The 27,305-nt window shown below is 41.6% G+C and overlaps 1 protein-coding gene across 2 annotated transcripts in view; it reads right to left on the bottom strand.

Annotated features, from left to right (window-relative positions):
• TSPAN9 (tetraspanin 9) overlaps positions 1-27,305 on the bottom strand; it is a 191,745-nt gene that overhangs the window by 102,772 nt on the left and 61,668 nt on the right. Inside the window, exon 2 of one of the 2 annotated variants that reach the window (XM_074901904.1) lies at positions 3,750-3,829. In XM_074901904.1, coding sequence (XP_074758005.1) covers positions 3,750-3,812 — 63 coding nt within the window. In that variant the 5' untranslated portion in view covers positions 3,813-3,829. Of the gene's footprint in view, positions 1-3,749; positions 4,724-27,305 lie in introns of those variants that run through there. The other variant, XM_074901903.1, reaches the window with a different exon arrangement.

Raw genomic sequence — 27,305 nt, 5'->3', positions numbered from 1 at the left:
TTATCACAGCGACAGTATGTTTACTGCATAACAACAGCGAGAATCCACTAACCGCTGTTCTCCATCACCTTCAAACCTATACGTGTGTATATATATAAAAATATATAAAATATGTTCCATATAAAAATAATGTGCATAATATATAGTATATATATATATAATTGGTCTTCAAATATATATGAGCTGGCTGCCCAACTGAGGGAGTAGTACAGCTCCCTGCCCCATGAGGGACAGATTAGGTCCCAGTCTTCTTCTCTGTGTCAAGAAGCAAATAAGGGAAAAAGATTCCTCTTTTCCTACAGTTGAACATCCTTCTCTGGGCCAACACCAAGAATCATTCAAGACAACTGTGCCCAGCATTCTGGGGTGCCAAAGGATACCACCAGTCCTCATTTTCAGAGGAAGCATCTCAGAAACAGCATTTTGCTATGGCAGAAGAACACCTCCCGTGAGACGGGCTTTCTGCTACTGCAGGCTCAGAACAACGTGGCTTTGTGGCAAGCAAGCTGGTCAGCTGGATTGCCTATTGCAGCTGTACAGCTGCTAGGCTGGCACCTGTTTAAAGACTCCCTAAACCACAGTTTTTCCACCTCTGTTTCCAGTTGCCTAAATTGGTTCCTGTATAAAAAAACAAAACAAAACAAAACACCTCTTGCCTTTGTCAGAAGATAACAATGTGGAAATGGTCTCCTCACCTCTGAAGACCAGGAATCTCATTCTGCTTTGAATTACAGGTTCAGGAAATTTTACGCTTAAAAAAAGCATCTTCTCTTTTTGAAAACAATTCACCTGGCATTACAACAGATGATTGTCACTGGTCAAGAGCAGGCCACAACTTCACGTTTTTGGATTTGGGTTTCTTAGCAGAAATTCAGAATGAAGCAATGAGAACAGGCAAACTTCAAGAGCAGTGTGGCCAGCAGGTTGAGGGAGGGGATTCTCCCCCTCTACTCTGCTCTCGTGAGACCCCCCCTGCAGTGCTGTGTCCAGCTCTGGGCTCCCAACATCAGAAGGACACAGACCTGCTCAAGCAGGTCCAGAGGAGGCCACAAACATGACTGGGGAGCTGGAGCACCTCCCTTACGAAGACAGGCTGAGAGAGTTGAGGTTGTTCAGCCTGGGGAAGAGAAGGGTCTGGGGAAACCTTATAGCGGCCTTCCAGTACTTAAAGGGGCTACAGGAAAGCTGGGGAGGGACTCTTGATCAGGGACTGTAAGGATAAGACAAGGGGTAACAGTTTTAAATTGAAAAAGGCTATCCTCTTTCACTTTAGATAGATTAGATATAAGGAAGAAATTCTTCCCTGTGAGGGTGGTGAGGCCCTGGCACAGGTTGTCCAGAGCAGCTGTGGCTGCCCCCTCCCTGGAAGGGTTCAAGGCCAGGCTGGACGGGGCTTTGGGCAACCTGGGCTAGTGGAAGGTGTCCCTGCCCATGGCAGGGGGGTGGAACTAAATGAATTTTAAGGTCCCTTCCAACCAAAACCACTCTATGATTCTGATTCATTCTAGCATGCATTTCCATGAGTTAGAAGAGATGATAATATTATTCATTTGAATGGCTCAAGACAATAAAATAGCCTGCTTAAAAAAATAACAAACTAGCAAGACTGCAGTCCTCTGGAATGATGCATAAGAACATCAAGACTGGCATGCAAAATTGAGTACGAGACAGCTGAAGTGAAGAAAGGGGGACTTCTGAACAACTTAAACCAGGCTGGTGGATCAAATTTCTGTTGTAATCTATTTTGAAAAGTACCTGATATCTTGCATTTAGCATTTTTCTATAATCTCTGAGATTCACCATTCCTGAGTATCATTTTCATTCTGTACAGCCTGGTTCATACAAAAAGCCCTTTTAGAATATTAGACAGAGATGTGGTGACAAATTTTAATAACAGAAAGAAAAGTAGTATAAGCCTCACAACAAAAGACATGGTGGGGAGGGTGTAAAGGGGATTAAGAGTTAAGAATAAGAGTTGAAGCAGCACAGAGCACTAGAGGACTGTTCCAGATGGTAGGCTAGTTTTAACCTCAGAAGCAATGTGTGTATATAAGTCCAGTGAGAGCTGAGCAGACAGAAATGAGCATGAAGATGAGGTCTGAAATATTTTTGAGAGTTCAAGGAATGGAAAAATGGACTCTGACTCTGATGCAGAGTCAAGAAGATTGCTGCTTGGGAAGGAGATAAAAGTAAAGAAAGATATTGCAACTAAGGAGGTGAGGGGTAAGAGATACCTGATCACAGGGGACATGAGTAATAATATCAGAAAAAAGCTGTTCCAAAGCTAATCACAACATATAGCATATGAAAAAAATACTTCCAGGCTGTCAAAGTAATGCAGCATTGGGTCAAATAGCCAGTTTGATATAAATCTAGTGTGTTCAAAGTGATTTATTCCAGAAATAGTTAAGGCAACTTTCTGGTAGGGTTTGTGTACAGAAAAGAAAAAAAAAAAAAAAATCACAGTGAACTTTGATCAGATGTTCTTCAATGACCAGTTCTACCCTTCTATTTAAGACACAAGTTCAGTAATTGTATCAATTCAGTCTATTACTGATAAAAGCTCATTGTTGCATGAGTGGTTCAACACCGTACCAAATCTCCCATTAACTCTTGCTCTTAAAGGTTATTTTTGGAAGTGGGTCAAGACAGAGAAGCTGCTAGTAAGCCTCCTGGTTTGAACAATGATACCTCTACACCAGAGGTAGCTATCTGAACTAGACTGTTAATGCCCCTTTTTTCCAAAATAAATCCAGGGATGGTGCTTTTACTTATTTATGAAGCATACTATATATTTCAGGATCAGAACTATGAATGATTTTGTTCTTGTGTCCAAGCTTTGCAACCATCAGGAAAGCAGCGACCTTTGATTTCAAACCAAGCAAACCATTTCATATTGGGTTATATTCATGCACATTCAACACTTCAATTACCCTGGGATTTCCTCAAACAATGCTGTTCACTCAAGGATGCCTTGCTGCCAGATGACTTAACTTTTCCTCTCTCCTTTGTACATGAAAATACTTTGCTCAAAGTAACCATTATGCTTTTAACTTGCTTGCTGAGGCATCATTACAACTCCTCATGCCTCTTGGCTGATGGAGGAAAATCAATTTTGATCCCTCAGAAGCAAGTGCAAGTCTCCAACTTCACACACCAAGTGCAGCTGAAACCGAATCCAGATTAATTCACCATTCCAGTCATTTCACATTTGTGCTGATACCTTAAGAGGTTAGAACATATGTGATTTACTGTTTTTAATTGGAGAAGTGCGACAGAAATGAAAAAGCAGTTTGTCAAATGAAGTTTACAAAAACCAAATGAGATTTATGGTGACAATGAGAACGTACTTCAAATTTAAACCTGCAACGTAATGGAACATGAAGTATTACAACAGAATGCAAAAATCCTGCCACTGCAGGATTTTAATGCTACAATAATTCTGCTCTTCCTTAAAGGGCAACGATCCTGTCTTTTCTTAGATAACACAGTTCAAAACAGATATTAAAACATCAAGTTTGAGGAACTACTGCCAAATCCACAGTAAGCAGGTAGTAATAAAGATACAGAAAGCATGTACATTTTCCCAACAGACACAAGTTTAACACTGAAAATATTCCAAGCAGGTATGAGAGAGAGAGGGAGGGGAGGGGGGAACTTACTGTACTGCTTCAAAGATGCACTATACATATAATGTAGCACTACAGGATACACTAACAAATGAAGGCAACTGAAAAGGCAGTACTCACCCAAAATATTAAATTGAAAAGGAACATCATGTATTTCAAACAACACAGGCAGCCTCTTGCCATGTTGCACTTCTTAAATTCTAAAAGGAAAACAAAGGATAGATCCAGGTAAAAGACCACGTATTTGCTGCCTTTGGGTGCACTGTATTTGTCACTTTTTACGCCAGTCCCAGTCCCAACGCCGGTCCCGGTTCCGACCCCAGTGTGGCTCTGTGTGCGTGATCCAGTTGTACCATAGAAAGCTCCAGCAGTAAAACCTCGACCAAATTGCCTCCCTGAGGTAGAAGGTTTAGCAAAATCTGAGTCTTTGCTATCCAAAGATGGACTCCGGTGAATTGAAGAATCCTCACTACTTGACTTCTCCATGATCTCTCTTTTCACAGTTGTCAGATTTAATGTATAGCATCTCTCAGCATTAAATGCAGTGCCTTGAAAATGTCACAGTGCGATAAGAGCTGTCTGTGTTTTGCTTCTCTTTTTCTTCGTACATAAATCAGATAATCACTGCAGAATTTATTCACTGCAGAATTTATTCACTGCATTGTTGCTGGCTTTATTTTTCATAGCAATGTAGGCTGTACTCTGTCTATCTGTAGCATGGATTTATACATTAATATCCCATGCAAGAGCATACTCATCATTTATCCTGATGAATCACTTATGCAGAACTTCAATTTTTATTCAAAAGAGCCATAAGATCTTTCTCTCTACCCCTAGTCTATAGCCCTCTAATCTATAGGCAGCAGATGGTCCTTGCATCCATTTCCAAAAAGCTTCTGCAGTACACCTGGGTGACTCTCCTCGAGCCGGAGCACTTTGCTTGCTCTCAGCTTCCCTCTCTGTGTCTCTCTGACTCTCTCTCACATGCTGTCTTTTTTCTTTCCACCCATTTGCAGTATCTCATTCAGTAACCAGCTATCAGAGCACACTCTGTGTTTCACTGCTGTTGCCGTGAAATCATCAGCAACTGCAACCACTGGGCATTTCCCACAGAAATCCCTGACCTAACTATCAGTAATAAATCCACCCTCCTGCTCGCCCCTCCCCTCTGCTTTCCATTGAGCCAGTTAGCAGAAGCCTTCTCCCACAGAGCACGCCTCCATGACATATCTTTAATAGAATCTCTTGACTATACAAGTGCACAACAGAAAATCTCTTTAAATGTCAAGTACTGTTTAGCTGTTTATGAGCTAGAACCGTCAGACAGTGATACTCCTTTAATGCAATAAAATACTGGAAAAGTACGGATTAGATAGACAGGTGTTAACCTCTCCCTGATCATTAAATTAACAGCGACTTACATTTTTTTTCTGGCTTAACCAAATGCCACGGGACAGGGAATAGACACTGGAATAGACTATCACCCAGCATACACTGAATAGGCACATGTCTCAGTTATACATGCACATAATGTGACGCCATCACCTGTGATATAATTAACTATAACCAGAAAAGCAGACCTGCTGTCTCTTACAGGGTCATCAATCAATTCTTAAAACTCTTGAAATGCAAGGATATCTGAACCTGCAGCTATTTACACTCTATTTAACTAGTTTGTCAGAGATTGTTCTTGTGTATGGCAGTAAGTCATCTTACATCGCAGGTAGACTCTTAACTAAAAAAGCTGACACAAATGCCACGTTTCTTTTCCAGATAGTAGCACAGCATGCCTGCTAGGACTCTGAAACAGAGAAGGCACAACCATGCACGTGTGTCTGTGCATATGTGTGTAAAGTGCCTGGAGGGGAGGAAGAGAAATACTTCAGGTCACGCCTGGTGCTTCCACATTCGTCATTTTGTCATAAGCGTAAAAGTAGTACACTGATGGTGCAAAGTGATACAGCAAATTTAAAATGCAGGTTATTCTTTACTTTTTGTAAAGAAACCATATTAGGAGGCCACTATGAAAGAAATACAACTACCAGGAAAAGCAAATATTATGCACAATTTTCAAATTACTCTTTCACATGCACATTATAATACACTGTTAGTTATTTATAAGGTATCCTTGTGAGAAAAGATAATATAACATTTATTCAACCTTAGATATCTATGCCCCAAAGCCCCTTAAAATTCTGCAATCAGAATCAACACCCTATAGCAGTGCTGTATCTTTCTTGACAGGCTTTTTCTGATAAAAGATCCCTCCACCATAAAGTACTTTGTGCCATGAAATACCCAGTATTTGCATGTGTAATACCTTTCTCTCACGTATTTTGCTCTAGAATAACATTTTAACAACAGGCAGGTCCAAGCCTGTATTAAGTGTTTATTTACTTTGCTTTTCAAAAGTCATTTCAAAACTACCTGCATCAAATGTGTCCATCAGAAAGGCAACTGCATGATGAACCACTTAGCAGTGTATACAACAGCAGAAAAGGATACACACAAAACACCCAAGTAAAAAAAGATAAATTAGCAGTGACCAAAGTAGAGTGGGATATTTTTATACACATCTATGGTGCACATACAAACTTCAGTGTGAGCAATCATCAAGAACCAACTTTCTCAGGAACAAACACGGAAGAGATCTGTAGGCCACGGCCAGATACCTGCCTCAAACACCAAAGCCAGCAGGGTAAGTCGCATTCAAACAGAAGGAAAATGACTAAGCATGGTTTTAGAAGTCTGAAAAAACTCTTCCGTTTAAAATTCACTTACTGGTGGTAAAAAGTTGTGCCACTGCAATCCTATGCTGCAGCTAGATACTTTCAGTGGGTTTTACTTGTCACACGAAATTGAACTCTGAGAGAAAAAATTATGACCATACACAAGCGTTTTAAAGCATTTTTTCCTGTTGCACCCATTGATTTGCCATAAAATTTACACTGATGTAGACTAGCTTCAGAAAAAAAAAAAAAAGCTGTGCACCTGTGAAAACTAATGCAATATAAATATTTGCCTTAGCTTCCCATGTTAAGCTACAGGACAATAATAATTAATCTACTCTCCTGCAGGTTAAAAAACTGAAAGAATATTTTGTAATAAACAAAAAATCTCCACAAATCCTGTCAGTTTGTAAATAGTGGAAACATTTCTACTAGTTGTTAAAAAACCCAGCAAACACAACTGTCCCACCAAGCTTTTTTTTTTCCAAGTTTCCATTATTAGACCTTACTGATGTTTTACAGTTTCCAATTTTTGCCTTCAAATACTACAAAAGATTAGGGTTTTTTACCACTACCTGTAATGCACCTTCCATTAAGAGTTCTCCATGACGGGTCTACATCACAGTTTATACTTCAGAATGAACAAAGGCACATGTATAGCCAACAGACAGCTTCAAACTCCAAGCCTGAGCAACAAGCACTAGGGCAAGCACAGTTCCAGACCAGCCTCCCCTCCCACTGCGTACAAAGGAAACATATGACCCTCCTACAGTTGTGCTGTTGCCACCAGGGAGAATTTACAAGCTTCAGTAAATTTATGTCACTTGAATTTGTGGCCTTGGGGCAGCTTTACAGATTAGATGCCACTTCCTCCTGCTGGAACTCTAACTCAGTATTTATGTAGCTCAGTTAATAAATCACACAGAACTGCTTATTTGCTAAAAAAAAAAAAAAAAAAAAAAAAAAAAAGCAATGAAAAAGCTGTGACCAGTTTTATCCAGCCATGTTTTGACTAGCCATTGCACTTAAACTTTGCCTCTGACTGAGGCTTCAGTGGTAGTTGGTGCTGCAAGGCCATTTCACAGCACCTTACAGTGGTCCCACCTGACAGTGTACCTCAGCATGGCAACAAACACATTTTGCTTCACTACAGATCTCACCTCTTTTAAGTAATTAGGGCATGAAAAACATTCAAAAGCTCACTCTGTACTTCATTAATCTTTGATTACTGAATCACAGAATTTTGTTGCTGAGAGATGTCTCCACATCAAGAAAATCATTTCAGTCCCACATACAAATGCCTGGGGCAAGGCAACGAACATCAGTTCATTGCATCTAAATGGCTCAGCCAACTCTTAGGGGTAAGAATTTAGGCCGTTTTCAGATACCAGGTATGAAAATGGATGTCACAATGGGTGCAGCAGACAAATGGAAAGGAAGGGTATTAGCAATGAGGTTCAAACAACATAGGCTGGTTCTCCTAATGAAACTGATTTACTTGGTTCCCTCCTCGTAACAGTCCACCACAGTCCTCAAAATACAGATCCCAACAACTTCAGTTTTTATTGGAAGTCACAAAATATTTAATATTTTTTCTCAGCCCTTAGTTTTATCTCACCAGAACTTCTGTGCTAATTACGCCCAGCTACAGTGCTCCTGAACCCCTCTGTCTCTGCCCTGTTCGGCTGCTGCAAAACAGAGCAAAAGCCGACCAAGTTTATACACATATTTATAACCATGTATTTATAAAGACATAATACAGATATAAAAGGTATTTCAGCAATATATAAAAATTATGCTTATTTTTTCCCCTTGTAAAAGTTCCAAATCCATTTTACAAGACATTCCCCATAAATGATCTTGCTGATCCAGTGAGAGGGAGAGGGACTACAACAGGCAAGAACAGGAACAAACACTGAAAGCTGAGCAAAAACATCTTAAGCTTTTGCTATGGTCCCCCATGATTCCTGAATATGAAATGTGAAACTCTAGGAGTTTTTAACAAGGGAAAATAAAAACTCCAGTCATCACAATATATGAGCCATTTTACAACTTATTATATATTTTACCTTGCTATTTCTATTATGTAGGCTAGTACTACAGTCACCACGTTAAATATGGGGAACGCGAGGAGCAAGACATTTGCTGAGGATGAATAGGAAATTGCTGGCAGAGAAGCAAACTGAACCTGTGCCTCACATGGCCTCGGATAGTACACTAACCACTGCACCACTCTCAAATTAATTATTTTTAGAAATCATGAGTTATAGTAACCCTGCCACATGACTTCAGCACAATAACTGAGCCCTGCAGAGAGACGAACAAATGCATACACTATCAAGTGTTCGAGGGATATGGTTCTTAAATTCATTCTCTTCTTTTGAGTTACATTGACCAATTATACAAGCCTTCCTCAGGGTACACTAGGAAGACAAAGAACCGAGATTGCAGAGTATGAACTCAGTGACTACACCCCTCCTGTCACTGCTCTGAATATTCTGGGAGGCCATGAGAAGGAGATACGGAACAAGAGCTGGAAAGAATAGCTTATGACTCTGGCACACAGTAGTATAGATGAAAGCTCAGATTAAAATTTAAGATTTTGGAATAAAAGGGAAAAGAATATCCAAGAAACCAAACTGAAATTAGTATCACATGAGAGACAAAACCATGGAGTTCTCAGGACTTCAATGCTCCTGGTTCCACAACAAAAAGCTTACAGACTCCAGCAAGTCAAAATACCTGAACTTCCCAGGGCTCCCAAGGCTGCAGGATTTATAAACAAAAACCTGGATGCTCCGAGGGTTGTATCCCACATCCTGAGGCCTTCCAAGCTCATACTGAATTTGTCCACCAGGACCCCAGGACCCTTTCCACAGAGCTGCTCTCCAGCCAGATAGGTCCCAGTCTGTGCTGCACTCCTGGATCATGTCTTCCCAGGTGCAAGACCTTACACTTGTCATTGTTGAACTTCATCAGGTTCTTGTTAGCCCACTCTTCCAACCTACCCAGGTCTTCCTGCAGGGCAGCTCTCCCTTTCAAAGTGTCCACATCCCCACTCAGTTCTTATTCTGCTTTTCTATTTCGGATTCAAAATTTGGTCTCTGAAACGTTCAACATTTCAGAGCCTATCAGGAAAACCTTGTAGTTTAAATTTTTATCTTACCTGTAGGAGGAAAGGGGTTTTTCTCATTACAACAGCATTAGTTGAATACTGATTACTCATACAATCATCATTAAGCCCATCTTCAAGTCAGGACTCCTTGTAAAGAAGCTAACATAAGCCAAACCAAGCCTTGGCCATCAGTGATGCAAATAAATGTGTAGTCTAACTGCTGTCCCTCCCAGTATGCAAAAAACCATATGCAGAGAAGTGCTTTTTACTGTACACACTGAGGAAATGAGACCAAAGGAGTAGAAAGCTGTCAACCATGGTCAGGAAGGCATATCCCCAATATCCCCATGGGATGAAACATCACAAATCAGATCTGCAAAACCATGCTTTAAAAATTGGAAGACCAAAAAAAGAAAACAGGGGAGAGGAAGTGAGAAGGGTTCTTCTTATTTACCACCTATTTTTTGCAGAGGTAAAGTACATGATCTGAATGCTCCTCTTCTACTCCCACTTTAAATGACAGTTTAGGTTTTTACATCTTCCATATTGACTGCAGATTGAAGAAAGCCAGCAAATAGCAGAAGCCTTTTGCCTATCATGAGAGATGGCATCCCTTCTTCCTCTTGGACAGTGTAGGAGGACTAAAGAATGCACCCTCAGTAAATTTGCAGATGACACCAAGTTGGGTGGGAGTGTTGATCTGCTCGAGGGTAGGGAGGCTCTGCAGAGAGACCTGGACAGGCTGGAGCCATGGGCTGAGGCCAGCTGGAGGAGTTTCAATAAGCCCAAATGCTGGGGGCTGCACTTGGGCCACAACAACCCCCAGCAGCGCTACAGGCTTGGGGAGGAGTGGCTGGAGAGCTGCCAGTCAGAGAGGGACCTGGGGGGGTGATTGACAGCCGGCTGAACAGGAGCCAGCAGTGTGCCCAGGGGGCCAAGAAGGCCAATGGCATCCTGGCTTGTGTCAGCAATAGCGTGGCCAGCAGGGACAGGAAAGGGATCTCACCCCTGTACTCGGCACTGGGGAGGCCGCACCTCGATTCCTGTGTTCAGTTTTGGGCCCCTCACTACAAAAAGGACATTGAATGACTCGAGCGTGGCCAGAGAAGGGCAACGGAGCTGGTGCAGGGTCTGGAGCACAGGTCTGATGGGAGCGGCTGAGGGAACTGGGGGGGTTTAGTCTGCAGAAGAGGAGGCTGAGGGGAGACCTCATCGCCCTCTACAGCTCCCTGAAAGGAGGGTGCAGAGAGCTGGGGATGAGCCTCTTTAACCAAGTAATAAGCAATAGAACAAGAGGGAATGGCCTCAAGTTGCATCAGGGAAGGTTTAGACTGGCTATTATGAAGCAATTCTTTCCAGAAGGGGTTGTTGGGCGTTGGAATGGGCTGCCCAGGGAGGTGGTGGAATCCACACCCCTGAAGGGGTTTAAGAGTCAGGTAGACACAGTGCTGAGGGATCTGGTGTAGTTGAGAACTGTCAATGTTAGGTCAATGGTTGGACTAGGTGATCTTCAGGATCTTCTCCAACCTAGAAGATTCTGTGATTCTATGACTTCATTAATACATGAACTCTTCTAACCATGTCCAGTGTGTACAGGTCCCTTCAACAAAATCAGGTGGATGTTCCACAACCTCTATTCTAAAGAGGCTGTCTTTTACCAGCAGTCTGCTGTTCTGAATTAACTGACAGCTGGTGTCTATGTACTAGCAGAACTCTCAAACTTAAAAACAAACAAATTTTTAAAAAACCCTCATACAAATGGCTCCATATGAGGAAAGAACCAAGAGAATGTTGCGAGCATGCATTTTTAAAAGGTAGCACACATCTCTAAAACATGCTCAGTTACACCATGAAGGAACATTTCTAGGCACATTCCTTTCACAATTGAGTGAATTCTTTCATTGCTAAAATATTCATTTTTTGGCACTTAAGCATAAACAGGTGTGATTCCATAAATGAGGACATTTAAAACCACTGCATCAGGGCTGGCAGAGACCCAGATGTCTACAACAGGCAGCAAACTTACATCATTATTTTAGGCTCCCTTCCCCACTAACCCATCACCAGTCCCAGCCTCCAATTTAAGACATCACTGAGAGTACCAGACTGATTGCCTTACTGGAGAGCCATCACCCCAGAGATGTGTCAGTTATCAAAAGACTGTTTACCAGCAGCATTTCCAAACAAAACCTGATCCCAGGTTCCACCTTCAGGTCAAAGAGACACAGCTTTCACAAAGGAGTCAAAACTGCCAAATGAATTAAGCACCTGCCCTGAGCCAGCAGCCTCACAGGTGACAACTGTCAGCAGAGTAGGCCAGGCTCAAGCCACAAGGTTTCCCTCTGCTGAGCCCCCAGTATCACCCAGGGCATGAATGTCTGAAAAGAAGAGTGGGATCTAGCCTCAACAGCCATTCAGTCCCCAGCCTATCCCAGACCTCCCTGAGGTCTACCAACTGTGGTAACAATCTACATTGCCTAACAATTCCTCACACATACCTCCTTTTGTCTTTCATGGGAGATGATCCTGAATTCACAAGTAACAGTTTTTGAATAATTCAAGATAACTTGCACATACCTGAAGTGTATAGCAGCGCTTTTCAAGTTCTGATCAAACCACTGCATAACAGCCACATTTCATCCTGCTGGTTTGGGCTGGACTCTTTCCTATGGCTTCCAACAAACTTCCACAACATTTAGCCAGAGCAAAGGCCACAAACTCTTTCCTGTCTTGAAGCTCTTTATATTTATAAAAACAATCCAATCTAAGCATCTGCCCTTGCAATAAAGCTTATCTACCTCACAATAAAGCTTCTTGCATGTTGTGTGGTGACACTGTAGGATATAGTCAACTTCAACATTAAAAATAGGATGCGCCTGTAATGTAACAGTCATGCAATTAATGCTTTTTGCTTTGCCAACAACAAAGTCAGATTTAAATCCCAAGAGGAGGCAGATACTTTAGCCACCTTACTCATCTCACAAGAATGAGTCTAAATGGTTCTCATCTATTCTGCATGAGACACAAGAAAGGGTGTAAAAATGAAACCAAGGTAAACCTCTTACTATAATCCAGCAGGTTTATGTAACGCTGCTGCTGCTCATGAGCTTTGTGATCGGTGTCACCTCTTATTACAAGGGTGTGAGAGATTTAAAATAACAAAGGAGGAAAGGAAAGACAAAAAAAATCAGAGTAAGGTTTGATGTGATCCTGTCTGTCAAGCCACAAAAACACATGCAGCAGTTCAATTACTTGATTTAGAATAGGAGCTACTTAACTTTTTACAGTGTATTAATTAATAAGCTTTTGTAAAGGCAAAATAATGGAAAAACATAGTTTTATGACCTTATCCGCATTAAGGAGGATTCATTTACACTTGATAAGAATGCTGTGTGCTAGCAGCAATACCAGGCATTCAGAGCCTAATATGGGGTGTAAAGAATGGATACAAGCATGTTTGACTCCATCCCAAAAGCCAAGCCCACATTCACTTGAGTTTTGAAAAAGTTTATTTGTACCATCAGTGTCTCTCAGAGATAAGAAAACCAATACCCTTGATCAGCAGCCAGAAACCAAGAACCTTGCAAAAATTCCTCATAGAGGCATCTGAAAGAACAAAAAAGTGGGGTTTGGAGGGGAAAACTACTTGTGTCATTCAATCTGCTCTGATTTACTTAAGCATGTAACAAGTACACAGTAGTTACAATATGAAATATCAATTGGCCTTTAGAAGCAGCACTTTGTTAATTCATCACAGGCAGATATTTTCCATTTACAAATTAATTGGGACAGTGGCATTTGGTTTCAGAAGCAACCAACACGATGCTTCATGCTATGCTCTGCAGACTGGTTCAGAGGAATCTATCAAATATATAGCCATAAGTGCTTAGTAAATGGTGTCTATCTAGACTGGTTTTTAAACAAAATGAACTAAACTAAAATGTAATACCACATAAGGGTAGACAGTGCTAGTCTGGGTCCAAATATGCCTTGTAGGAGCCAAATTTGATGCCCATAGTGATGATATGTATATGATCCTTCTCTCTTCTCGCCTAAATGTGCAAGTTTAGACTAATTTCAAACCTAACCTAATTTACTGAAAAGGCTTTCCAAAATTCCTTCCTTCAGAAGAACAAGATAACAGTATATCTGCAGTAATATAAACCATGTGGTGATGTTTTGTTTGCTTTTGTTGTTGTGTAAACCCTATAATCACAGTGTCTATAAAAGAGATCTGTACAGGTTTGGACATCAATGCCCCTAACATAAAAGATACTTTCCTCCCTGGATTTTATCCAGCCTATGGGTTCTCCTCTAAGTTATTTTTCTCATATGTTCATTTCTTATGTTGCATTAGTCCTTTTCCTGCCAAGCATCTGGCCAGAAGAAACACAAAATTCTCTCAGGCCACCCAGACACTTTTCCAAAGAGTTTTATGAACTCATCATCCTATCCTGTATCTGAAACCCAACTTTCCTAAATTGACTACATCTCAGTCTTCTCCTCCCCCACCTCCTCTGTGCTGTTGTTTTTATTACAGGATTCTCTTGTGTAGTACTTAGCATTCAGAAACTGCCATACTAAGTATTTATCAGTAATGGGGTTACTCCCTTCTACAATCATGAAAAGACTCTGCATGTTTGTCTCATTTTGAAGAAATACTAAACTCAAATACACAGCTTTAAAGATGATTCCAACCAAATCCCGACTGCATAAATGGCACTCTGAAATCCCATGTTTCTTGTATTCCAAGGCTTGCTAAATCAAGTCAGCTCATTTCCCTGTGTTTTCTTCTTTTAAATCAACTAGAACACTTTCTGCACTGTACACTGAAAACAAAGGTTAAGAAATTGTAACTATGGTAAGAAATTTGGCCTGAGACTGACAATAAAGAAGAAGAAAAAAAACCTCTTCTCACTCTCTGACAGCTGTACCACTGGAAGTCTGTAAGTTTAAAGGAAACAAAAAGCAATAAAAGCTTAATCAATAATCAGGAGTTACGGATCTTTGAACATACAAAAGGAACGGAGCTGATGAATTGGAAAGTACGGTTTCTCTTACTACACAGAATATTTTTCCAAACAGAATGATGCCTTGCACCTGTCCTGTGGTTCGATGCCAGGTTTATGTATTACGCTGCAAAAAAGACTAAGAACGTGTCTTGATCATTTCCAGGAAACCTTATTCCAGTTCAGTGCCTCCCAAAGAATGCCTATCACTATTCTGTAGCACTTTTAGCTCCATTTATGCAGATGTCTCCATTTTGCCCCTACCTAATACATCTGCTATGTTTATATAGTCTCTCTCAAATATCGATGATCTCTAACTGAGTCTAAAAGACTACATCAATACCAAGCTGTAGGCGGGGAGGTGGGAGGGGGGAGTAATGAATTCTTCCCTATGAATTGTTCCCTAATGAATTGTTCCCAGGAACCAGAGCCTTCAAAATGTCTATCATAAAACTATCTTCATACATTTTAAACATCCTTTGTATTTAAGATCTGGTTATTTTTATTTTAATATAAAGAACAAATACTTAAAAGCCAAAGAATCCAAAAGAGATTTCTACAGAGTCTCCTGCATTCTCAAGCAGTGAAAAAAAACCATAAAACCAGATCACTTAAGGCCTGACATGGTACACTGCTACATTATTGCTGCAAAGTTCTATCAACCAGATTCCATCTCAGATTTCACAAGCACCAGCAGCTCTTTATGCACAATCTGTAAACTACATTCTTAAAGCAACCAGGGACCCTTCAACATGAAAAGCCAGATACTTCAATACTGTGAAATCTTAAAGGATTGACTTCTACTATAGAAGATAAAAGAGACGTGCTTAGGGACAAAATTCCAAATAAAGATACCCTCAAGAGACGCTACATGTTATTTTGAAATAAAACTTCCAGCTCACAAAATGTTAATATCAGGGCTTTAGGCAGACACTAAGGTCAGGACAGATGTGCTGCCTAACACCTAAAAGACTCCCTCACTTTCCAGCAGGCTAAACCATGTCTTCCAATAACTAAAAGGCAGTTACAGATGATGGTGGCACTTCATTCACAAGGGCAACAGAAACAAGTTGCTCAGGGGAAAATTTGGTCTTGGATATAAGGGGAAAAAAAAAACCTTCAGTGGGAGAACAATTAAGCATTGGAATAGAGAGAGACTTAGAGAGACAGTAAAATTTCCCTCACTCTAAGTATTCAAGACTCAGCCTGACAAGGGCCTGGATAACCTAAACTGGGGCCCCACTTTCAACAGAAGGTTGGACCACATGATCTCCAGCATCTTCTTCCAACCTAGACTTTGCTGTGATTCTAATATTTTGTCCTAATATCCAAAACTTGAGTATGTTACTGACCCCAAAGACGGGCTGTGCAATTCCCTATCACAGCATAACGCCTTCCCAGAGTGCAAAACAGTGGCACTGAACTCCACGGTGAAGAGGTCTCTAAGGGCAGAGTAGTAGTGACTTGCTTACAATATAAGTACAATTGCAGGCACTAAAAAAATGGTAAATTGAAATTGCTATCACTCTGTTGAGGAGGGAAGAAAATGTGTTTCTTATCAGTAGCTAGATGTGACAAATTAGCAATGTCCTCATCCTATCAACAGAGTATCTACATATCATAAAGCCTGTCTGATCCGTGTAAATTAATTTGGTAGTTATCCTTTCTAATATGTTACCAACTACTGTCTTCTCGAAAAACGTGTTTAATAGAAGAAATGACACAACAAATTCCAGTCTTGCCTATCACCATGTTCTGCTTTTTTTCCCCCCTACTGGAGTGTGAATCCCATACAGGGGTGTATTTGTGAGAATGCAGGACCTTCCCCAAGGAAAGGACTGTAATCTATTTGCAAAAAAAAAGGATTAGTAATTATTTAAAGGCAATCCATCTGCCCCTAGAGATGTACCGGCTGCACAGATGAAGGGCTGGTTTAATCTCCTCAAGAGTAAATTTCTGCAAGATTCTAAATTATTTATATGGGAGAAGAAACCTTGATCCTTGAGCATAGAGATGCTGGAGTTTCTTTTGGTGTTGCCACTATGTCATGGCAGTGGAAAGCCGTTTAAGGACTTTAATCTGAGAAACTGATACAGTTTTAGATGCACCCATCTCCTTAACTAGGCATTATCAGCATAAAAAAATGTTAGTCTAGAAAGTTGTTTCAGATACATCTTGTGTTGCAAGTCTCTCCCTACAGCTTTCCTATTGTATAGTTCTTATAGCCCAAGTGAGGAAGAAAGGACAGTCCATGAAACTTTGCACAAAAACAATCAGTGGAGAAGAATAAGGAAAGGAGTGGGAGAAGAAGAAGGGAGAAAAGTACTTTTGCTTGCTCAGACACCTTAGTTCAGGGCATGTCAGATACTACTCTAATACGAGTGAATAAAACCTTTTGGACAGGAGTCTGACTTTAGCAGCTGTTGTTCCTTTAAGTGCTAAAAAAGATGTCAGATCGAGTATATGAATAATGCATATTGGTCTGATTACTAAAGCTTTTCATCAAAATACTGAATAAAGGACTAGTCTTTCAATGGGAAAGGCAATTTACCAAGCAAAATGGTGCTACATCTAGCCACATCCCCAAATAATCACATTAATGTTAAGAGCCTTTAACAGTTACAGACAGTCTTGTCATTGGGCTGAGCCCACCGAGATGTTTCATTCTGCAGCAGACATACATGGTGTGTTATTTTCCTTGGGGTTTTGAAGGATTATTAGTCACATTGCCTCTAACCTCTTTGTTACTAGCTCTTCTAATGGCAAGCATTAGCATATGGAAACACCCCCTCTGCAGTGTTTTGCTGTGTCTTTACTGTGCTATATTACAAGGAACATAAAATATGAAGAAAACAAACATGGCTTTGTTTCTTGGGTGCTAATAATGCTAAAGAGCTATTTTGAGGTAACTGCTGAAAGAATTCTGATCCTTTTAACTTCCCAACTTCCAGTACTCATGTGACTATAAAACACAACTAATTTGATGATCAGGCTAAAGAATCCTATGCACATACCTTCAAAGTCCTGTACATTCCTTTCATTCTTACAGAATCAAATGGGTTTTCATAACCTGACATGATTTATCTTTTCAAGGCTAATCTGGGTAGCCATGCAGGTTGACAACAGCAGTTTCTTTCCACAGCAGGTGACCATATTCTATTCTAATTCTATTCCTATTCTATTCCTAGCATTGTCTGCTGTAACTCAGAGGAAAAACAACTCGTTACAGTCCAAAATAAAAACCCATGGCATTGTTCCTACAGATTTAAAAAATAATAAGCAATTCTTCTGTTCCTAAGAGGATCGAGTCTCCCTCAGGGTTTTAAAAGTCTCATTTCAGCATGTCAGTACAGATACATGCACACTTAAAGCTGTTACAAGAGTCAAAGAAGTGGATGCACATGCAGAAAATTAGCTGAACTTCCTTTTCAAGCTCTAAAAGAAATACAGCCAGCAATAAAAAAAGAATTTAGTGGTATTTTGGTTTACTTTTTTCCAGTAGAGAGGCCTGAACTGCTGTACATTTCTATAGAGCATTTTTCTTCCCTCTTCTCCGAGTCTAAATAGTTACTGCCCATCTTTGGCTGTACCTGGGCCCCGATCTTGTCACAGTACTGCTCCACAGACACATTTCAGAAATTCATGTAGGAATGCACATCCAATTCTAGTTTATCCTGGTGTTCTCTTTGCCTCCACACCTCCTAAACAAAACCCAAAAAAGTCTACCTCCTTGCTATAAATAAAGTTGCTACATGGCAACAGCAACAGGTTCTAGCCACTCTTCCTTCCACAAGCGACATAACTTATTTTCGCTCTGGATTTCTAAAGAAATAAGATTTATGCAACCAGGCTGTCCATCAGCTTCAGTCAAACCTGAGGGAAGGAAGTAGGCATGGTGCCACACGAGTCCTGGAAACTCAACCCAACACACAGCAGCATGTGTTTGGGGTATCAATAGCAGCAAGATGGAACAGTCTGCAAGGCTGACGTGGAGCCTGCGTGAGGAACGGGCACACCCACAACTCCGGGCTTACACTCTGTGCACCATGCTCTTACCCTGCACAGCCCTATCAGAGGGACACAGGGGAGATGTTGGAGTCTGGAGAGGGTGGAAGGTGGAAGATGGGGAAGGGAGGGAGTCTATAACAAGCAAGTCTATAACAAGTTCAACCATAAAAGTCAAAATAAAACCAGAACTCATTTGTTCTGCTTTTGGCATAGTTTTAAATGGTAAAAGACAGAACTGGAGCTGGTGGTCACACCTTCACCTATGCAGAGTAGCCTCAAGTACACAACAGCATAAAGTGAATATTCAGAAGTCAGCTCACAGTAGTTTGACAGTTGTATTCATGAACCTTAGGCATGTGCAAAATGGCCCAGGCTCTCTCTTTCAGTACAGGGCATTCTGTAAGGAAATCTATGGACTCTCACCAGAAAGGAGCCATGACTTGACTGGACAGCAGAACCTTCATGTATTAATGAACAGCACTTTTTATTTCTATGCCTATCAGGATTAAGTAAATACTTTTTCCTTTTTGCAAACAACTGAACCTGATTCTTATGACCAGGTTGTCCCTAGAATCACAACTGCAAGCAGGAGCTAAAAGAAATTACATGCCTCATATGAGAGCCAGCCCTCTGAAGCTGACATTAGAGGGAGTTTGACTGAAGTTGTCAGCTGAGCAGCAGTCAACATGAATACAGTAACCAAAGCAGCATGGCTAGGAGGAGATGAGGCAGAAGCTCACTTTAAAGCCTGTCCTCATGTAATCATTGAAAAAAGGATCACAAAATACTCAAATATTTTTGTCATTCCACATACAGCTCTTGCAATTCTCAGGCAATGCTCAAATAGACCACTCCCAACAACATGGAGTAATTTTTTTTTAACCACAATTGTTATTTTCTACAATACACACAAAGCCACCTAAGAAAACAAAGCAATATACTCCACCCCAACAGCACTGACTTACCCGGAACACAGTATAAATGCTAAGATGAAACTGAAGACAGAAAGTACTAGTGATTAGCTATTAAGGTGATATACAAAAATAAAGTCATAGTAATATCCAGCCATGTATGCTTATTTTTCTATTTAAACCAGCTAACAAGTCTTCAAGAGTCTAGCACAGACATGTAAGATCCAGTCCCCATTCAATATTTTGCCCATGTAAGCATCTCTCCATGGGCTTATGCTCTGATTGAAACTCCCCAAAATCCCCTGTGACCCTTAATTCAACTAGCGCATTACCCCCAAAATTCCTCCTCCAAGTGAGAAAAACACCCTTGCCTAAATCTTAGCTGTGCTAATGCCCCTCTCAGTAGGCAGAGATGTGAAAAAAAACCAAAACCAAACCAAAATCTGGCTATGGATTGTCCCGATCCTTAACTACTTCTAAATAAATAATTAAGCCAATTTGAGGTTAAAAATTCTTTTCAGGTTAGGAAGGTGAGGCTCATTCATATAACTTTTTTTTTTTTCTCCAAACTATGATCTTTAACTCAATGAGATCAAATGTACATACTACATCCTTTCATGTAAATGAGAATAATTCATGTAGCTCAATATCAGCTCTCAACTTGCATCTAGCATGGTAGAACTGAACCATTCTGCATGCTAGAGGACCAAGGGAGGCTGTGAACAATCATAAAGAATTTGAGGAGTACCACAACAGTTATAATAAATTCTGAGCCAAGGATAATTTTCTCCTTTGCGTTTCACAGCTCTTAAATCTAGTCCCTCACTGCACTTTTGAAGACAAGGCTGCAGTACAAAAAATAATCAATTAAGCTTTGACATCGTACAGACCTGCTTTTAGCAGGTGCACACAATTCATATTGAAAAAAGCGATCCCTTGTTAGTGTGGTGGAGTTGCAGGGTTAAATAGGTTGCACAGTGCCTTCTGAAAATGGTACGCAGAATGCATCATACGAAAGACACATGCTGAGAAGAGTACTTATGAAGTGGAGTTCAGAAGACCTACCACCGAAACCCACTTTCAGCGGCGCATGCTTTTCTTCACGCACCTTCCATCATAAGCTGTGACATTAAGCCCCATATTCCCATAACTGGGGTGGAAAAGTTCATTTTGTTCATTATCTGAACAGTTCTGGGTGCAATCATTTCCCATCAGTAATTTTCAAACCAATCTCATTCTATCAAGACAGGCACTTCCAGACAACAAATTTTACCAGCAAGTCATCCCAGTACCTCTAAGATGCTTTTAGAGGGTGTACTGACTTATGGAGATAGGACAAAGTTTATTCTAAGCCATTTCTGCTAACAGTGTATTGTTGTTCAAGCGCAATGGCATGGGCAAGGGGTTTAAGGTGCCCATGTCCAGTGGCAGGGGCAAGACCAAGTCCCCTGCTCAAAAGGGAGAAGTTCTAGGACCCTAGCTGCCATTTTCGGCACCACATATTGGTGTGTCTCCTCTGAGCACCTCTCTCCCCACTTCTCTTTAGGATATATGCTCTAGATAGCATACATGTTCCTGATTTACCAGTTCTTCGAGTTTAATCTTATTTTATCTTCTCTTTATGTATCTAAACCCACTGCCCCCTTATTTTTCTGCTGAGGCTCATGACTCCTAGTTTATTTTCAAAGCTCATTAAGAGTATTTTCTCTCTCCTTCTGTCATATGATTAACAGAAATGTTACACAAGGCCAGTCTCTCAACCTATATAACCACTGCACTACTGTCAATAAACAGCTTTTGTTTACTATCTTTCAGCTTTCAATCCGCCTGACACTCTTCATACCCAAACCAATTTCAATTAATCTTCATGTTAGAAAGTAAACATACACCTACTTCCCTCTCCATTCCCTAAAATCATTAATTTTGCAATTCTATCAAAAAAAGCAATTACATTGTCTGGCAAGATTTCTTTTTTATGAACTCATGCTATTGCTTACGCTTCTGTCACCCTTCAGACTTTGTTTTGCATCCTCTTTTAATATCAGGACCATTATTTTACCAGTGGTTACACTTTCAGGACAGTAATTGCTGAGAAAACCTTGCCTTTCTTTTGAAGGTCAACACTATAGCTGCCACTCTTCACTCACACTGACAATTTTAGCTACCATCTCACAAAAACAATAATCACACAATAGTGTGTGACTGCACTGCAGAAAGGCTTGCCAAATTAAACTATTTAAATTCAGGGGTAAGGAAGAGAAAAAAAAAATCAACCTTTTTTTCACACACTCCTTTAATCACTCTTTAACATTAGAAGAAATTTTAACAGTCAGCCTTCTGGTACAAGAAAGTACTCACTGATACTGTTTGGACTCACAGCATAATTCAAGTTGGAAGAGACCTCTTGAGATCACCTAGTCCAACCCCATGGTCAAAGCAGGACTAACTTCAAAGCTATATCGTATTACTTAAGACCTTGTCCAGCTGAATTTGGAATACTTCCAAGGTTGGTGATTCCACAGCTTCTTAAAGTAACCTCTTCCCACAGCAGCACTCCCAGGGAAGAGCTTTTTCCTTACCTCCATTTGGGACTTACTCAGGCAGAAACTGTGACCACTGCCTCTCATCCTTCTTGTGCATCTCTGAGAAAAACATGACTATGTCTTCTCTTTCACCCCCTCTAGGTAAGTAAGACTATGTGAATGAGCCTGTTCTTTAGGCGAAATGAAGCCAGCCACCTAGGCCTTGCAAACAGCATTGCTCCAGACCCTTAAAAATCTCCTTGGGGCCCTTCACTGGATTTGCTTGTCAGCATCTCCTGGGAGGCCCAGCACTGGGCACAACATTCCAGATGTGGCCTCGCGAGTACTGAGTAGCAGGAAACAGAAATAATCACCTCCCCATTGCTATTATAAAGCATCTGATTGTAGTTTCTCAATCTCTCTTTTCCAGGTTTTCTCATAATGGTAAATTTTAATATTGACGGTCTTTGCACCCTATGCAAAGGACTTCTAATCACACTGAAAATTCAATCTTTGAACTGATACATTCAGCAAAGCTCGTGTTTTATAAACCAAATTATAAAATTTGCACTTGATCTATATAAGTCTCTGTATGCTTTTAACCAGTTCTTCTCAGTCAATCAAACAGCAATTGAGCAGAGTGAAAAGCAGTTTACTGAAGTGGCTAACACATGGAGGAGCAGACATTTGACCAAAGTCTCCTATTTGTACCCTCCTGTTACAGAAAGAGAGGAGAGGTTACGCTGCAGACAGGATCATGAGCATTCAGTGAGGAAAAGCTGATGTGCCAGGCTCAAAGGTGGAAACAGATGCCAAGCAGTGACAAAAAGGAGCTGCAACAAACAGGCCAGATAAGATAGATAGGAATTCAGGCCTAGAATTTCTTAGAAATGCAAATACATACAACAGAAGAAAAAGCAAAGATGTTGGGTACAAACACTGTTGTTATGCCTGAGGAAAATAGCACAAAAGGGAGGAAAGGGCAGGGCGGACAGGATCAAGCAGCTGTAGCAGTTCAGAACGTTCCCCTTTTAGTCAACCAGAAAGGGATAAAGACACGCAAAAAAGACTTTCTCATATGTATTTTTAAAGTCCAGCAGGATAAAGCTCTACCTTGGCTGAGTTTTTGAACACTTTCTTTGCTGCTCTTTTATTAGATTGGGAAAGAGATTTCTCAGTACTGGACGTATTGCAGAGAACATGGAAGGCGAGGAAGAGAAATGAGTGAAGATGGTCTGTTTTTCCACACGTAAACTCTGTCACATACCACGAAAAAGCAAAGTTAATGCTCTTCTGGCACATGGCACAGACCAACGGCTCCAGTGGCAATAGAAAACAATAAATAAATGGAGTTCATAAAGGGACATATGCAATGTACATTTTCTTTGGTTTTGAATTTCAGTTCATGAATCTGTGCTAGGATGTACACATCAGCCACCACTTTCCGTTCTGCATTAACAGCGATGGCCTGATAAACGCAGAATAGTTCTGTTATAGTTGAGGAGTAACAGGGACTAATTTTACTCAGAATATTTATTGCATTCATATAGCACCTTAACAGAGAATCTAAAAAAACAGACCAACAGTAAGAGAATAGAATGGCCTAAAAAAATGTTTCTGCAAATGTCTGAGGGCTATTATGAGACAAAGGCCTATGAAAATAGAATGGACTAAAAAAATGTTTCTGCAAACATCTGAGGGCTATTATGAGACAAAGGCCTATATGCTACACTAATCACAAGTTAAGGAAGTTCCCTCCCTCACAAGAGGCCAGCTGTTTGGGGCAGTTGTTTGTGGAGTCAGGCAGAATGCTGGGTTCTAGCTCCAGGAGGAACAGAAATACAGGGTCTGACAACTAAGAGGTGAGCTCTTTGAGACCAAGAAGTAAACAGCAGTATCCAGCCCTGCAACTATTCTCATAAAAAAAGTATAACCTAATGTCATTTTGATTTTCTTCACATCTAGTATTTTCAAAGTTCTCAGAAAAGGGCTCGAGCACTAAGTGACACCTGCAAATGCTTCAAAAACGTTTTCAGCATGCTTGCAGAATACAAGAAGTGCACTTCTATATTTGCTGACATACAGAGTTTTTGTTTTGTAAAAACCTGTGTAAGAAACATTTCTGAGTCAGACTTTACATGGTGCTTCATCCATTGTTTTACCATCAGCTTCACAGTCTGGGGTCACCAGATGAGTCACACATGTAAGTGGAAGGCACAAAATCCACTAGAAGGTTTTTTTAAAAATACACTTCCACCACTTTTCAGAATTTGTAACAGCATTCTGCACTTTCAGCAGAACCAGCTGCGCACTTCTGTGCAGCCTGCCTTCATAATTAGATTAGCCAAACCGTTTTATTCAGGGTGTCCTAGAGTTCAGGCATCCTGTGTCCTGGAAAAGTTTAGTGAGGACAAACCAATGTTGTTATTCAACAGCAAGATGTGAAATACGGAGAAAGGCCAACTGGAAGTGCCAGAAGGAGGGACAGAGTCTAAGACACAGGAGTGCAAGCCTAGTCCTGTTGCTAACACAAGCAAACCTCTAAAAATACTATGTTACAACTCATTCATGTAAAACATACCGAATTATCTGTGAATTACTTTGTTCTCAAATGTCCAACACACACACAAAAAAACCCCATTCACACCCCTACTCCCGTCCCCATTTAAATGTCCGGCTTCCAGCTATCCAGTTAGAAACTAGAGCCTGCTAAGAGCTGCCAAACCTGATAGCCCCATGGAGGCGAGGGTGTTGCAGGTTCATGTCCCTACATCCAGCCAGTAGCAAGGCCAAGCACGCACTCCCAATGTACATGCACACTTACAAAGAATATACATATATATATACATGGCCAGTCACATAGATACAGACGGTAGGAACACTCTGATGCTGAGCCCTTCACTGGCATCAAGAAGAAATCTGATTTAAGGTAAAAACTATACTATTTGCACACAAACACAATATGGATCCCTCCAGTTGCTGGCTTTAGATGCTTAGTCTATCTAGGATCTGGTCCCTGGTCTCCACTGTTGCTGACTCATGGATATATCACCCCTGAGGTCTGCAACACCTCTCCAGTGGTTTGCACTCAGGTATCTTCATAACATACAGACACACATATTATTATCCATATTATGGATCCCACCATTAGCTGGCCTTACTCAGCCTGCCCAGTAGCTGACCCTTAGATCACAGAATCATAGAACAGGTTTGGCTGTGAAGGGACCTTAAATTTCATCTAGTCCAACCCCCCTGCCATGGGCAGAGACACCTTCCACTAGCCCAGGTTGCCCAAAGCCCCGTCCAACCTGGCCTTGAACCCTTCCAGGGAGGGGGCAGCCACAGCTTCTCTGGGCAACCTGTGCCAGGGCCTCACCACCCTCACAGGGAAGAATTTCTTCCTTATGTCTAATCTAAATCTCCTCTCTGACGGTTTAAAACTGTTATCCCTCATCCTTTCCCTACACTCCCAGATAAACAGTCCCTCACCATCTCTCCTACAGCCCCTTTAAGTACTGGAAGGCCGCTATAAGGTCTCCCCAGAGCCTTCTCTTCTCCAGGCTGAACACCCCCAACTCTATCAGCCTGTCCTCACAGGGGAGGTGCTCCAGTCCCCTGATCATCTTTGTGGCCTCCTCCGGACCTGCTCGAGCAGGTCTGTGTCTTTCTTATGTTGGGGGCCCCAGAGCTGGACACAGCACTGCAGGTGGGGTCTCATGAGAGTGGAGTAGAGAGGGAGAATCCCCTCCCTCGACCTGCTGGTCACACTGCTCTTGATGCAGCCCAGGATGTGGTTGGTGTTCTGGCCTATGAGCACATGTTGGTGGCTCACAGTAAGTTTTCAATCCACCAGTACCCCTTATTCCTTCTCTGCAGGGCTGAACCTCCTGGATTTCCTGGTCTCCCAGTTATTTTATGCATGCACATGGCACACACACGAACACACACACACGTGTCTTTCCAGTAACTGGTTCAGACCTGTGGCTTCCCAAGTAGCTGATTCCCCCCAGTCTCTACAGTAGCTCTCTTGGGACCTCCCCGTTCCTCCAGCAGCTGACTGTAAACTCTCTGGTCTCTCCAGCATCCACTCCAGACTTACAGCATTACAAATACCCAAATACCCAAATATTTTATCTTGCTCCCCAGCTACTTTAACCTGATGTTCACTAGCACTTACAAAAACTAATACACACAATAAGCACACGCTGCAGTCTCTCTAGATGCTGGCACCATGGATGCATTGGACCCTATGACCCCTGCCCCTTCTCTACTTGTTGATACTTAGACGTCATGCATCCAGAGAGAAAAGTGAGCACCTCACCCATGGAAACAGTTAGAAACAGAATTCAGTAAGAAGATAAGATGAACTGCAATGATTAGACACAGGGTATGGGCAGATGAAGGGAAAAGGGAAAAGGGAAAAGGGAAAAGGGAAAAGGGAAAAGGGAAAAGGGAAAAGGGAAAAGGGAAAAGGGAAAAGGGAAAAGGGAAAAGGGAAAAGGGAAAAGGGAAAAGGGAAAAGGGAGGAAAGTTGGAAGTGACCTACAATGACCATCTAGTCCAACTGCCTGACCACTTCAGGGCTGACCAAAGGTTAAAGCATGTTATAAAGGGCATTCTCCAAATGCCTCTTAAACACTGACAGGTTTGGGGCATTAACCACCTCTCTAGGAAGACTGTTCAGTGTTTAACCACCCTCTCAGTTAAGACATGCTTCCTAATGTCAAGTCTGAACCTCCCCTAGTGCAGCTTTGAACCATTCCCGTGTGTGTTGGCACTGGATCCCAGGGAGAAGAGCTCAGCACCTCCCTCTGCACCTCCCCTCCCCAGGAAGCTGTAGAGAGCGATGAGGTCGCCCCCCAGCCCCTTCTCTCCAAACTAGACAAACCCAGAGTCCTCAGCCGCCCCTCACAGGACATGCCCTACAGCCACCACCTTTGTTGCCCTCCTCTGGACACATTCAAGGACCTTCAGATCCTTCTGAAAGTGTGGGCCCCAGAACTGCCCCCAGCACTCAAGGGGAGGCCGCACCAACGCTGAGCACAGCGGGTGATCACCTCTCCTGGCCGGCTGGCCGTGCGGTGCTGGGTGCACCCCAGGATGCGGTTGTCCTCTCGGCTGCCAGGGCACACTGCTGGCTCATGGTGACCCTGCCGCCAGCCAGCACCCCCAGGTCCCTCTCTGCAGGGCAGCTCTCCAGCCACTCCTCTCCCAGTTTATACTTGTGCCCAGCATCCCAGGTGCAGACTGCAGCATTTGTCCTTGTTAAATTTCATAGGTGCAGAATGCAGCATTTGTCCTTGTTAAATTTCATGCCAATGATGATTGCAAATATGCTGACCAGACTCTCATTTTGGCTTATCTTTATGATTTTCACACCCA

Source organism: Athene noctua, chromosome 3, assembly GCF_965140245.1.
Source record: "Athene noctua chromosome 3, bAthNoc1.hap1.1, whole genome shotgun sequence".
Classification (NCBI taxonomy): domain Eukaryota; kingdom Metazoa; phylum Chordata; class Aves; order Strigiformes; family Strigidae; genus Athene; species Athene noctua.
This window is presented reverse-complemented; position numbering and strand designations above follow the sequence as displayed.